General features: G+C 40.6%; 1 protein-coding gene across 3 annotated transcripts in view; it reads left to right on the top strand.

The window, feature by feature from the left end:
- The window catches only part of QTRT2 (queuine tRNA-ribosyltransferase accessory subunit 2), a 23,957-nt gene extending 14,187 nt beyond the window's left edge, over positions 1–9,770 (top strand). For 2 of the 3 annotated variants that reach the window (XM_024735422.1, XM_024735421.1), the window contains 4 exons: positions 1,608–1,807; positions 3,918–4,069; positions 5,775–5,892; positions 7,778–9,770. In XM_024735422.1, coding sequence (XP_024591190.1) covers positions 1,608–1,807; positions 3,918–4,069; positions 5,775–5,892; positions 7,778–8,009 — 702 coding nt within the window. In that variant the 3' untranslated portion in view covers positions 8,010–9,770. The remainder of the gene's footprint in view (positions 1–1,607; positions 1,808–3,917; positions 4,070–5,774; positions 5,893–7,777) is intronic. The other variant, XM_024735423.1, reaches the window with a different exon arrangement.
- The last annotated feature ends 2,271 nt before the right edge of the window (positions 9,771–12,041 follow it).

The raw sequence follows: 12,041 nt of genomic DNA, 5'->3' as shown, positions 1-12,041 counted from the left end.
TTTTTTTTTTTTTTGTGTTTCGTTTTTTTGATTTTTTTTTTTGGCTTTTTTTTTTTTTTTTTTTTTTTTTTTTTTTTGTGATACGCGGGCCTCTCACTGTTGTGGCCTCTCCTGTTGTGGAGCACAGGCTCTGGACGCGCAGGCTCAGCGGCCATGGCTCACGGGCCCAGCCGCTCCGCAGCATGTGGGATCTTCCTGGACCGGGGCATGAACCCGTGTCCCCTGCATCGGCAGGCAGACTCTCAACCACTGTGCCACCAGGGAAGCCCAAGCCTTTATTCTATTGATGGATGTTTAGCATGTTCCCAGTTCTTCATTATTCTAAACATCTTTCGCAAATAAACCTTGGTACATGTGAATGAATATATTTGTACGAGATATTCTTAGAAGTGGAATTTTAGGATATATAAAGATAAAAGCATTAACATTTTGGTAAGTGTTATCTACTTGCCCTCCCAAGAGGCTGAACTAATTTTTATTCTCTCTAGTTATCAGGGTATATAAGTGCCATTTCTCTAACACTTTTACCTCTGCTATGTTGCTCTCTGTCTTTTAACTTTTTTGTCGGTGTGATAGGCAAAAATGGTATCAAATTATTTCCAGTTTTCATTTCCTTACTTGTGAGGTTTAGTAAGCTCTCCAGATATGTACGGGGCATTCACATTTGTTTTTCTGAAGTTCATAGTCACATATTTGCCTAGATTTCTATGGGGTTGTCATTTCCTTAGAGGATTTGTCGGAGCTTTACCTATGGTGTGACATTTATGTGTTCCTCCAAAGAATAAGTTCCCCTTTGTCTTTGTTGATAGTATATTTCACTAGGGAATTTTTATTGTTTTTGTACTCAAATATGTCTGCCCTTTCCTGTAAGCTTTAGCTTGCTTTGAAAGACCTTCCTTATCTCAAGACTATAAAAATATTCAACCTATTCTTCTAACACTTGTATAGCTATATTTTTTATGTTTAGATCTTAGGGCCGTCTAGAATTTATTTATTTATTTGCGGTACACAGGCCTCTCACTGTTGTGGCCTCTCCCGTTGTGGAGCACAGGCTCTGGACGTGCAGGATCAGCGGCCATGGCTCACGGGCCCAGCTGCTCCGCGGCATGTGGGATCTTTCCGGACCGGGGCACGAACCCTTGTCCCCTGCATTAGCAGGCGGACTCTCAACCACTGCGCCACCAGGGAAGCCCTGGAATTTATTTTTGAGGATGGTGTACAGTAGTAATTTTTGTTTTATCTTTTTCCAAATGGACAGTCAGTTGTCCCATCCAAACAGTTTTGCAGTTCCTAAAGTTATTTCTAACTAAGAGATTTAGAAGTAACCTAAGGTAGACCAGGATAGCCATTTATAGAAATTAAAACTGTTGCTTTTGTTCTTTTCCTCTTATACCTGCTTGGTGTGTGCTTAATTTAATCTAAGCTAAAGCCTGATTAACTATGTTGATTGCCTCAGCTTCTCTTCAGTCTTTTCTTCCCTCTTTGAGTGGCTTTCAAATTGTGTTCTTTCGAGCCCTAAGGGTTCTTAGGAAGGCGGTAAGGCTCATTTAAACAAAGGTCTCCACTACTGGAAACAGTTAAAAGCGTTCAATCCTTTCTTACCTTAGGTCCTCCAGAAAAGTATGATCATTGGAGTGATTGAAGGTGGAGATGTGATGGAGGAGAGGCTGAGGTCGGCACGAGAGACAGCCAAGCGGCCTGTAGGTGGCTTCCTTCTGGATGGCTTTCAAGGGACTCCAACAACCCTGGAGACCAGACTGCACTTGCTGTCATCAGTCACTGCGGAGCTACCGGAGCACAAACCGAGGCTAGTGTTCAGTTAGGGTGCAGGCTGAGCCTGGTGGGCTGCAGAGCAGGGGTGCTGCCGAATGTGTGGTATGCAGTCTGTACATGGGTGTGTCTTTTGATGTTTTGATTACGTTCTTTCTGGGCTGGGTCTGCTGAGGCAGACTGTGGAGGAAGTTTCCATCAAGGCTGTCTTGCCTTTGATTTCAGAATGTAGACCAGAGGACACTGCCATGTGAATTAGTTTATTTGATCCTCATTATAAGTGAGGGCAAGTGTTATACTGGTTCCCCTCATTCTTGTGTCAGTTGTAAATATTGCTCTTTATTCACAATAACCTGGTGCCTGGGGACAGATAGAAAGTCATGTGGACCTCTGGCCTTAAGCAAGTAAAGTTGAGGACAGACCTGGGATGCCTAGTGGAATGAAGATGGGTTCTGTCAATAAGGTCCTTTAAGAAGTTCTTAGATTTGAGGCAGGTAGTGAGTGGTATTATTTTTTGAAATCAAGGGCACTGGCAACCATAGTGGGGTTGGTTCTTTCTATCAGTCACAGGATTCATTATGTGCTGGAGAGAAGAGTGATCTGCAAGATTCAAAGCTAAAAATCCCCAAGTTTCTGAGTATAGCCAATGTCTTATTAGACTATTCAAATTTTTTCTTTTTAAAAAACTGTAGTCTTTTATCCCACTTGATATGAGTAGTCATGCTTTTTTCCTACAGATATATTAAGAGGTTTGATTATGGGGTGCTGCTTTATACCCCTTGGGCTGCTGGATATGTGTATGTAATTTTACTACTTTTTTAAAAATCCAGGTATAGCTTGCAGTTAAGTATATGAATCTTATGTATACCCTGACGAACTTTTATTCGTATATATGCTTGTGTAAACACCAGCCAGGTGCCCCAGTTTTCTCCTGGCTCTCTGTGTTCATTGCTTTCCCTCCTGTGCTTATTTCATTCTGGTGAGGATGATAATTCAGCACTAGTATTTCTAGTCATTTTCTGGACTTCTTTTGAGTTAAGTGCTCACAGATGTCTGTTACTGGATTTGAAAGCTGGGATTGTTTTTCTTTCTATAAGTGTGTAGAAATGCCAGCTTCAGTTGGAGAGGAGTTCTAAAACATGACATTACTTGAAGGAAACTGTAGTCAGAAAAACCAGCATATATTTAAGGGTTCTAGTTGTTTAATATTACATAAGCCTTTTTTTGGACTTCTTTTAGAAATCAGGGAGTCTATAAGCTTTTCTCTGCCAGTTTGTAAAAGGGACCTATGAGTAGAAAAACAAACATAAAAGATAGCAGCCAGCCAGCCAGCCCTAGTCTAGTGCATTTCCTCATCTTGTTTTAGTGGCAAAACCTGGCTGAATGTTATTAACACTCTCAGAATTCATTACCCATTGCCTCTGGAAATACCATCTCATTCTACCATGCAGACATTTTATTAATGGAGAAAATATAAAGAAGCATAAATAAAACTGACTAGATTCTTCGAGCCTGTGGGCAGAGTTGAAATTCCGAGAGCAAGAATTGCTTCGTAAATGAACCTATGAAGAATACAGTAGATAAAAATGTCTTTCTTGAAGCAATTATGAAAAAGAATTATAAGCAAAATACAGTTAAAACATGGAAGAGTATTTGAAGAGGAAATAAAGCACACAGCTTTGCACTAAAAAAAATCTTATGTAGTGGATAGGAAGACTACAAAGTTCAGTCTGAGACTACGGAGGTTGTTTCAGAAGGGATGAGAAGGGAAGGAAAACTAACCTTTGTTAAGCTTCTCTTTGAGGCAGAAACTACACTTTGTGCTTTTGCGAATCTATCATTAATCCTTACAACCAGTCTATGAGGTATGTATTCTTGCTGTTGTTTTTAAAATGAGAAAACTAAAACTCAGAAAGGTTAAGAAACCTTCCCAAAGTAACACAGCACGTAAATAAATGGCAGAGCTGGGATTCTGGTCCAGGTCTCTCTGCCTCCAAAGCTCTATGTTCTTTCCATACACCTCCTTATTTGCTGCCTGCCACGCTAACCATGATTTTTGTTATTATTACTGTTAATGCTCTCGGGAAAGACTCTCTGATTTCATTCCTGGCATTGTTCTTATGTCACTGTTCATATTATTTTCACAGGCTCATCTGCGGTGTTAGCCAGCCAGATGAGGTGCTCGAGTGTATTGAAAGAGGAGTGGACTTATTTGAGAGTTTTTTCCCTTATCTAGCAACAGAGCGGGGATGTGCCCTCACTTTCAGCTTTGATTACCAGCCGATTCCTGAAGAGACATGTAGGTCTTTTGAAGTTAATCTCTGTGTTACCCTTAAATTCTCTCTATTTCCTATCAATTTTTGCCTTGAGTTACAAGCCAGAAATATGTGCATACTATAAAGCCAGCCTTTTATAAAACTATGTCTTTGTTTCTTATCTGTACGCCCTGGCATGTTGGCACACAAAACCAGGCACTTAATACTATACACATAGCTCATCAATATTAGGAAGTGATTTTGTAGTGAGCAGAACCAAGAAAAACAAAACCTCTTCTATTAACAACCTGAAAAAAGAACATTCAGAGTGAATAGTGATGAAAATCTAAGAAAAGAAAACCTTTGAACTGCTTGGTAAAAGTTAATTTGTTTTTTCACAAAAGAGTTCTTGTCTGCTTTTTGCAAACCCCATGCTATTAATATACAGGGAGTCTCATCCCCTCTGATCCTAGTGTTACTTTTGCTTTTTTGGTTTTTTTATACATACTGAGATGTGAAAGCTGTTTTCCTCTGCTAATGGTGCTTTGAAGCACTGCCATTTTCTTTTAGTGTTTAGTTATTCAGAGGTCAAGAAAAGCAGTTTCAGATTCTAACATTTAACTGGCAGTAGAAAAGGAACCAGGATACAGACTTTGGGTTGGGGTCCCTTGAAGTGTCTCCACAGTGTTTCAGGAGAATGTTGTGTGCCTGGCCTTCCGTCTGGCCTTCAGAGTGTGCTTTCCTTTCTCTCCTCCTGCTCTCCGTTGAACTCTTGCTCTATCACCGCCAACCTTAAATTTGAGTAGGGCCAGAGACTTCTTTAAGGGTTCATTTTATTCCCCACAAGTGATGAAAATTTCATTCAGAATATGTTACACTCCTATAAAGCAACTTAAGCGTTAATCTAAATGGAATTAGTTCTAGAAACAAAATCAATCAAGTTGATCAAATTCATATATAGAGGAGGTCAATTTTACTGTCTTTTAGACAGACTAGAACGTAATGTATTTGGATAGGCACACCATAAACACTTTATACATGTTCATGACTTCATTTACAAGTGAAATTATCTCTGCCAGGACATAGGTAACTGATAGTCATTCTGTACCGTGAATACGCAGAACTCTACAAAGACCCTGATATTGAATTCTCTGTAACAAACACGTTCCTTTTGGGCCAGAGAAAGCCAAATTTCTTTATGATTGGGAAAACTGAGTTTGAACATTTTTATGCAAGTATTATGAATCACATTTGTGTGCGTGTGTGTGTGTATAGTAAATTGAGGCTTTTTGCCAATTACAAAGTGAAAATTCCAAAGGAATAAGTTGCATAATGTAGGCAGCAATTCCCCCTAGTAACACTAGTTACTATGCAAAGAGCCAGCTGCTCTGAAGAGAGGCAAGTAGATAAGTATTCCTGGTGTTTCTCTTGCAATTCCAGGAATGTTCTTTCTTAAAGCAAAGAGTTCAAGGGAACAACTCAAGTCCCCATTTAATTATAAGATATATACTTGTAACTACTATTCACTTAGACATAGTTGAATCTCCAAGTTTTGATACTATAGATAATAGGTCATTGATCGTCTTGTTACATATTGCCTTGTTTTTCTTGTGCTATTTCCTTCGGATAAGTTCTGAGGAGTGGAATTACAGGGTCAAAGGGCATGAAATAGTAACTAAAATAAAATTCTCCCAATGGCCATTCTTTATCTGATCTTCATTCAAGACTTTTTGTTGGTTTGTCCTTTAGTACTGCAACAAAATGGGACAGAGGAAGAAGTAAAATATGTGGATCAAACAAAGAAGAGTAAAACAACTAGCTGCAACCAAGAAATCACATCATTTGAAATTAATCTGAAGGAAAAAAAGTAAGGAATTTTTTTTTAAGTATGGATTTTGATTTCTGACTTTTTAATTTCAGTCTGTTTTGAAAGTTTATATAACTGTTCCCTTTTCAGTTCATGACTTCAAAAAATATTTATAGTTGGATATTGTTTGGGCCTTCTCAAATTCAGTGCCAGCAGAACTCTTTTTTTCTGCAGATGAATTTGTGTACTTTGTCTTGTCAAAAAACTGAGGCTAGATAACTGTTGTTTTAGAAGAGCTGTCAGAAAAATTAGACCAGATCCATTGTTTGGTGTTCTTTACTCCTTATGATTACTTTAAATAATTACAGTGTAAAATAAGGATTTCAAGATAAAATATTACAACAAAATTTTTAAATTTTAAGGAATTTAAGCCATCTTGGTTATATACAGATTACAAATCTTAAAATATTTGCCTCTATAAAGACTTAACTAAGATATCTTATAACTTTGTATTTGGCCAAAAGTGGAAATAATCAGTGAACCAGTGAGTGGTTTTTCTGTGAACTTGGTATACTCACTTTAATGCTGGGGTGTTTTTGGTCTTACATAAAGGGACATTTTAGGGACTCAGACTTATTTATGTCTATCTAGTAACAGGACAGACTTGAAAATTTATGAAAGAATATGAAATTCCTAGTTCTTATTTCTATAGTAATTTCTTGATTATAGGTCTGTAATGGTAACGTTTATCACATTTGACTTCTTGAAAAATAGCCAAGGAGATTCATTTCCATTTTTAAAAAGCTAGGGTAATATAAATGGTTACTACTAAAATTCACTTTACATTATAGATATAATTGGAAACTGCAATATTTTTATCATCAGCGCTAGAAGTTTTGGAGATTTGGCATTCAGATTGTAGCCTTGCTTGTGACTGTGTGACCTTGGTCAAGTCATTTAACTTCTTTTTAATAGCTGATAGAAAGTAGCACGTATATAGTGCTTAGCATGTACCTAGCAGTGTCCTTTACTATATTAACTTATTTAATTCTTGTAACAACTCTATTAGGTAGGCACTGTTACTACCTTATTACATTTCAGATGAGAAAAGAAAGACACAGGGGGAGGTTAAGTGACTTTCCCAAGTGAGTTGTGAGCCAGGAACCAACCCCAGGCATTGTAGCCCCATAGCCCTCCCTCTTAAACCCCTTGGCAGTCTTCACTGGTAAAGTGACAGGAAAAATGCCTATCTCGGGCTTCCCTGGTGACGCAGTGGTTGAGAGTCCGCCTGCCGATGCAGGGGACACGGGTTCGTGCCCTGGTCCGGGAGGATCCCACGTGCCGCGGAGCATCCGGGCCCGTGAGCCGTGGCCGCTGAGCCTGCGCGTCCGGAGCCTGTGCTCCGCAACGGGAGAGGCCACAGCAGTGAGAGGCCCGCGTACCGCAAAAAAAAAAAAAAAAAAAAAAAGCCTATTTCCATGGGTGGTTGCAGAGATTAAATGAGACAGTATATATAAAAGTTTTTTGAAAACTGCAAAAAGCTATGCAAGTAAAAGGTCTTATCATCTCTTCTAATATTAGCTCTGGTGGCGAGTGGGAGAAAAGTGTCATTCATCAGAACAGTGTCTCCTGACATTTTTGTGTGCCTTTACAGTGTGACTAACCCTGCTCAGCAGGGGGCAGCGAGCACGTGACTCTTCTGCTGCTCCTTGGTAAGCCTCAGTCTAGGGGGTTGTATCCATCTGAGGAAGACCCCTGAGTCTCCTGGCCCATTGTACTCTCTGTTAACTTTTGACCACATTGCCGTCTTAAGCAGGTGCCTGGCACTACGTTTGCCAGTTGTGTTACTAACTATTGGTTACATGCCAGCAGAATAGGTTAGTCTAGGTTGTCGAGGTCTTGTTTTCCTCACTTTCCGGAATATCGTTGTAACTTCCTTTCTCAGGTACCAGGAGGACTTTGATCCGCTCGTGAGAGAGTGTCCCTGTTACTGCTGTAAGAATCACACTCGTGCGTACATCCACCATCTGCTGGTGACCAACGAGCTGTTGGCTGGCGTCCTGCTTATGATGCACAACTTTGAACACTACTTTGGATTTTTCCAGGCCATCCGGGAAGCACTAAAAAGTGACCGACTGGCACAGTTGAAAGAGCTCATCCACAGGCAAGCATCTTGAGACCTGGTACGCATAACCTGACTCTTCACATTGAGCCTGCACCACGGTTGTAATGTGGGAGGAAGACAGCAGGAAGTGATCTTCACTTTAATCACTTACATTTGAGAATGAAGTCCGCTCAAATAAGGAACATCCGCCTGAGGCTAAAGAGACTTCTTCTTACGACTGAAATGACCTAGAATGCCCTAGATTGATCAGAAAGAATTGAAACCTGACCTTGAATATTTCTGCGCTAACTCTTTTAGTCAACAGAGATTCGTTTAGTCAAAGATAAAAGCTTTAGATGTGAAGGGACAGCCTTGAAGTGGGGATGATGAGAATCTGAGGGTTCACTGAGTTGGATTGGAGCTTGAAGGGAATTGACTGGTCATGAGTAGCATGACCTCTGTGGACACATGCCTGTTGACCAAGAAGGAATTTGTCTGATTCAAGAGTTTTCTTCATTTTAATCCTTATATTCTCAGGGGTCTCTTTTGGATACTTGTGCCTTCCAAGCTGTCCTGGCAGTGCAATCAACCTTGTGATTTAACCAGGCTCACATCTCCATGGAATGTGGAGCTCACACATTGCTCCAATGACCAGTTGGCCCAGGGCACACTCTTCGTTTGACCATATGGTCTTTCTGTGACTTGTCTCACTGGAGTCAGCGCAGTTGCCTATTAGGAGCTGAAAGTTTGCCTAGCTGCTTTCATCTGGTCGTACAGATCCACTGTGGTCTGCCTTTTAGGCTCATTAAGAGTCGAACCACATAATAACTGGAGCTGCATCACCTGGGGAGATTCAGTCACCACGTGTTCACTTGGACGGAGCCCTGGCCTGCCACTTAGAGGATTGGGTTTCAGTTCTACTCAACTAAGACACTTGGGCAAATCACTTAACCTCTCCATGCCTGTTTCCTCCTGAATAAATGGGGACAGGCAAAGTGAATAGTACTAAACGAATTTCTAAGTTTCCATTTAGCTCTAATACTTGGGGAACAAGAAGTTTTAGATTGGAACCATAGCTTTATGTGTATCCTTGTTTATTGATCACTGTTGGCCTGATGAAAAATGCAGTGGTGCCAGGAGTCAGGCAACAGTAGAGATATTTGAGAGCCTAAAAAGGTTTAGCCTGTGGCTTTTAAAGTGGTTGGTAAATTGGCATCAGCAGGTCCTGAGGCTGGGAAGACCTTCGCTGATCACCTCTGATTCTCTGAATTTTTTTCTGCTCTCGTCAAAGGAATGACATTCACGTTGATGGTGTGACAGGTTATTTTTATTTTCTTTGTGCTTTTCTATATTTGTCAAGTTTTCTATAAGCATACACATACATGCACGTTTCACACATAGTTTTTATAGAAACAGCAGAACCAAAAAGATGTCTTTGTTTTGTTTGTAGGGGTATAAAATATATTTGTTTTACATTCTTGTGCTACATTTTTCTGTTTGTTCATTTTAGTGGGCATTACTGAACCTTGTTTTTAATTATTATGTGGTTACTATATTTTTATATGTAGGGTGCCCATCTATACTGTTTTCTTTTATTAGTGGTTTAAGAACGTCCATGAATTCCAAAGCTCATGAATTCCAGAATTCACGGATATTCTTACAACCTCTCCTCCAATTAATGGCAAGGATACTTATGAAAGAAAGAGTTTCTGTTCTCAAGAATCTGCTTGTTTTGGGCTTCCCTGGTGGCGCAGTGGTTAAGAATCCACTGCCAGGGCAGGGGACACGGGTTCGAGCCCTGGTCCGGGAAGATCCCACACGCCATGGAGCAACTAAGCACGTGCGCCACAACTATTGAGCCTGCGTGCTGCAACTACTGAAGCCCACGCACCGAGAGCCTGTGCTCCGCAACAAGAGAAGCCATCGCAGTGAGAAGCCTGTGCACCTCAACGAAGAGCAGCCCCCGCTCAACGCAACTAGAGAAAGCCTGAGCGCAGCAACAAAGGCCCAGTGCAGCCAAAAATAAATAAATTTATTTAAAAAAAAAAAGAATCTGCTTGTTTTGAAATATATTGGATTGGAGTTGTTCATATGTTTACAACTCCTGTTCAATGCCAAACCCATTGTTGGAGGAGTATTAATAAATATCCCAGAATCCATATAAAATTTATGAGTTTTATTTGTGTTCAAAACCAAAAATTCTGTCCAACTTTGTCCATTTTTCTGGGTCTTTTTCTTATTAGCACATTTGAAAAAAATGTTCCTTTCCTTTAATGTAAATCTATTAAGGTCAATAGCCAATAAACATTTTTAATTAAAAAAATATACTAGTCTGGTTTCCTGTAAATAGTAATGAGTCTATTAAACAAAACGTTAAATTTCCATGGTACCAGAAATGTTCTCCATTAAATTTCCATGGTACCAGAAATGTTCTCTACTATTCCATCTGTAGTCATTGTTTTAAGTGCACTCACACTAAATGCAGAATCCCAAGAAAGAGATTCAGGGATGCACCTGTCTTTTTACATTATATAATCAAGGGCCTTAAGGCTATGCTAGCACATAATAAAAAAATAATAATAGCCACAATCGATGGAGTACTTTTACTGTGCCAGGCACCTTAGTAACTGCTTTCCACACATATCTCATTGACTCTTAGAGCATGGCTGTGAGGTGTTTATATTATTATTCCTAGCCTGAGTTTCGGGAAGGTTGAGTAGCCTGCCTGAGGGCCTACCAGGAATTTCTGGAAGGTTGAGTAGTTTGCCTAAGGACCTACCACTAGTCAGCTCCCAGGTTAGACTTGGCGCCATCTGACTGAAGCTCAACAGTTAACCGTTGCACTAGCTTCTTCCTGGTGGCTTACTCCTGAGTTGAAGGGGCTATGAGAAGTGAGGACTGAAGAGATGGGTCTTCTGGCCCCGAGGTGCGGGGTGCTTCTGTAGCTTTGCTGCAGCTCAGTCCTGGTTTCCACTCCTCCACTGGAGACTAGCTGGCCCTGGCCTGTGTGGCCCATGGTACCATGTTGGCACCCGTAGGTCTGTAGGTGCTCAACGTGAGTTGCCATTCCACGTCCCCCAGTCCTTCCTGACCCCAGTTTGGGGACTGTAATCACACCTTGAATGGTTCCGAGAGGGTTTCTGTCCGCGATCAATTAAAGTGGGGAGTCAATAGGAGTCTGAGGTTTCCTATATGCCTTGGGGGAAGGATATTTTATTATTCTCTGGGAATAAAGGGAAAAGATTCTTTTAAAACATTTTTCAAACTAAATACTTGTGTAATTAAAGCATTTTAATAAAAATTTCAAACAAAGACCATCAAAAGGTCAAGATTAGAGTGTGTAAGCAACCATCTTCTCCAGGATGTTTTTTCCTGTGGAGGCAGCTTGGAGCTCACTGAGAAACCACAGAGTTAAATGATTATCCCGTGCCTTCCTAATTAGGAACAGGCTGCTCTCTGCAGTTTGATTAGTCTCGCTGGTAGCGATGGGATTACAGCTTATTAAAACTGACAGTGCTGTCGGGGGCAGGGAGCCAGGAAGGTCAAATTTACATGCCGAGCCAGCCACCAGCAAGGCTCTGCCTTTACCTGAAGGTTTGGTGTAATTGGCATTCATCCTAATATTCTTTTTCATTTCTTTTATTTTTTTCAACTGTCAAGTCTCTTCCTCATTTTACACCTTTTCTCTCTCTTCTTCTTCATGGGCGTCCCTGACTTATGACCATATAACCCAAATAACAGTTGGCCAAACCAGAAAAGCAAGCCCAGTGTAGGCAGTGTGAAGTAGGGTAAACATACATCCTCGTTGTTCACAACAGTCCTGGTTTATGTCTGTGGTCCAGGCGTCATTACTAACAGCATCCCCTTCTACTCTCAAAAGTGCCCTGTTTGGACAAGTTATATGGTCACCCTAATGTGAGTGGTGGGGATGGTCAAACTAGAGAGCAGACGCCCATCTAAACAGGACAGCGGCTACCCACCTCTTGCTAACTGCTGCTGTGGGTCCAGTGCTGTCAGATCTTCCAGTGTTTCAGAGAAGCCAAAAATCTGGATTTTCACGTGAAAACTCACAATTTTTTTTTTTTTTTTTTTTTTTTTTTGGGGG

This window comes from Neophocaena asiaeorientalis, unplaced genomic scaffold, assembly GCF_003031525.2.
Source record: "Neophocaena asiaeorientalis asiaeorientalis breed wild unplaced genomic scaffold, Neophocaena_asiaeorientalis_V1.1 scaffold136, whole genome shotgun sequence".
Classification (NCBI taxonomy): Eukaryota; Metazoa; Chordata; class Mammalia; order Artiodactyla; family Phocoenidae; genus Neophocaena; species Neophocaena asiaeorientalis.
Note: the sequence above shows the minus strand (reverse complement) of the source record. Positions and strands in the feature narration are given on the sequence as shown.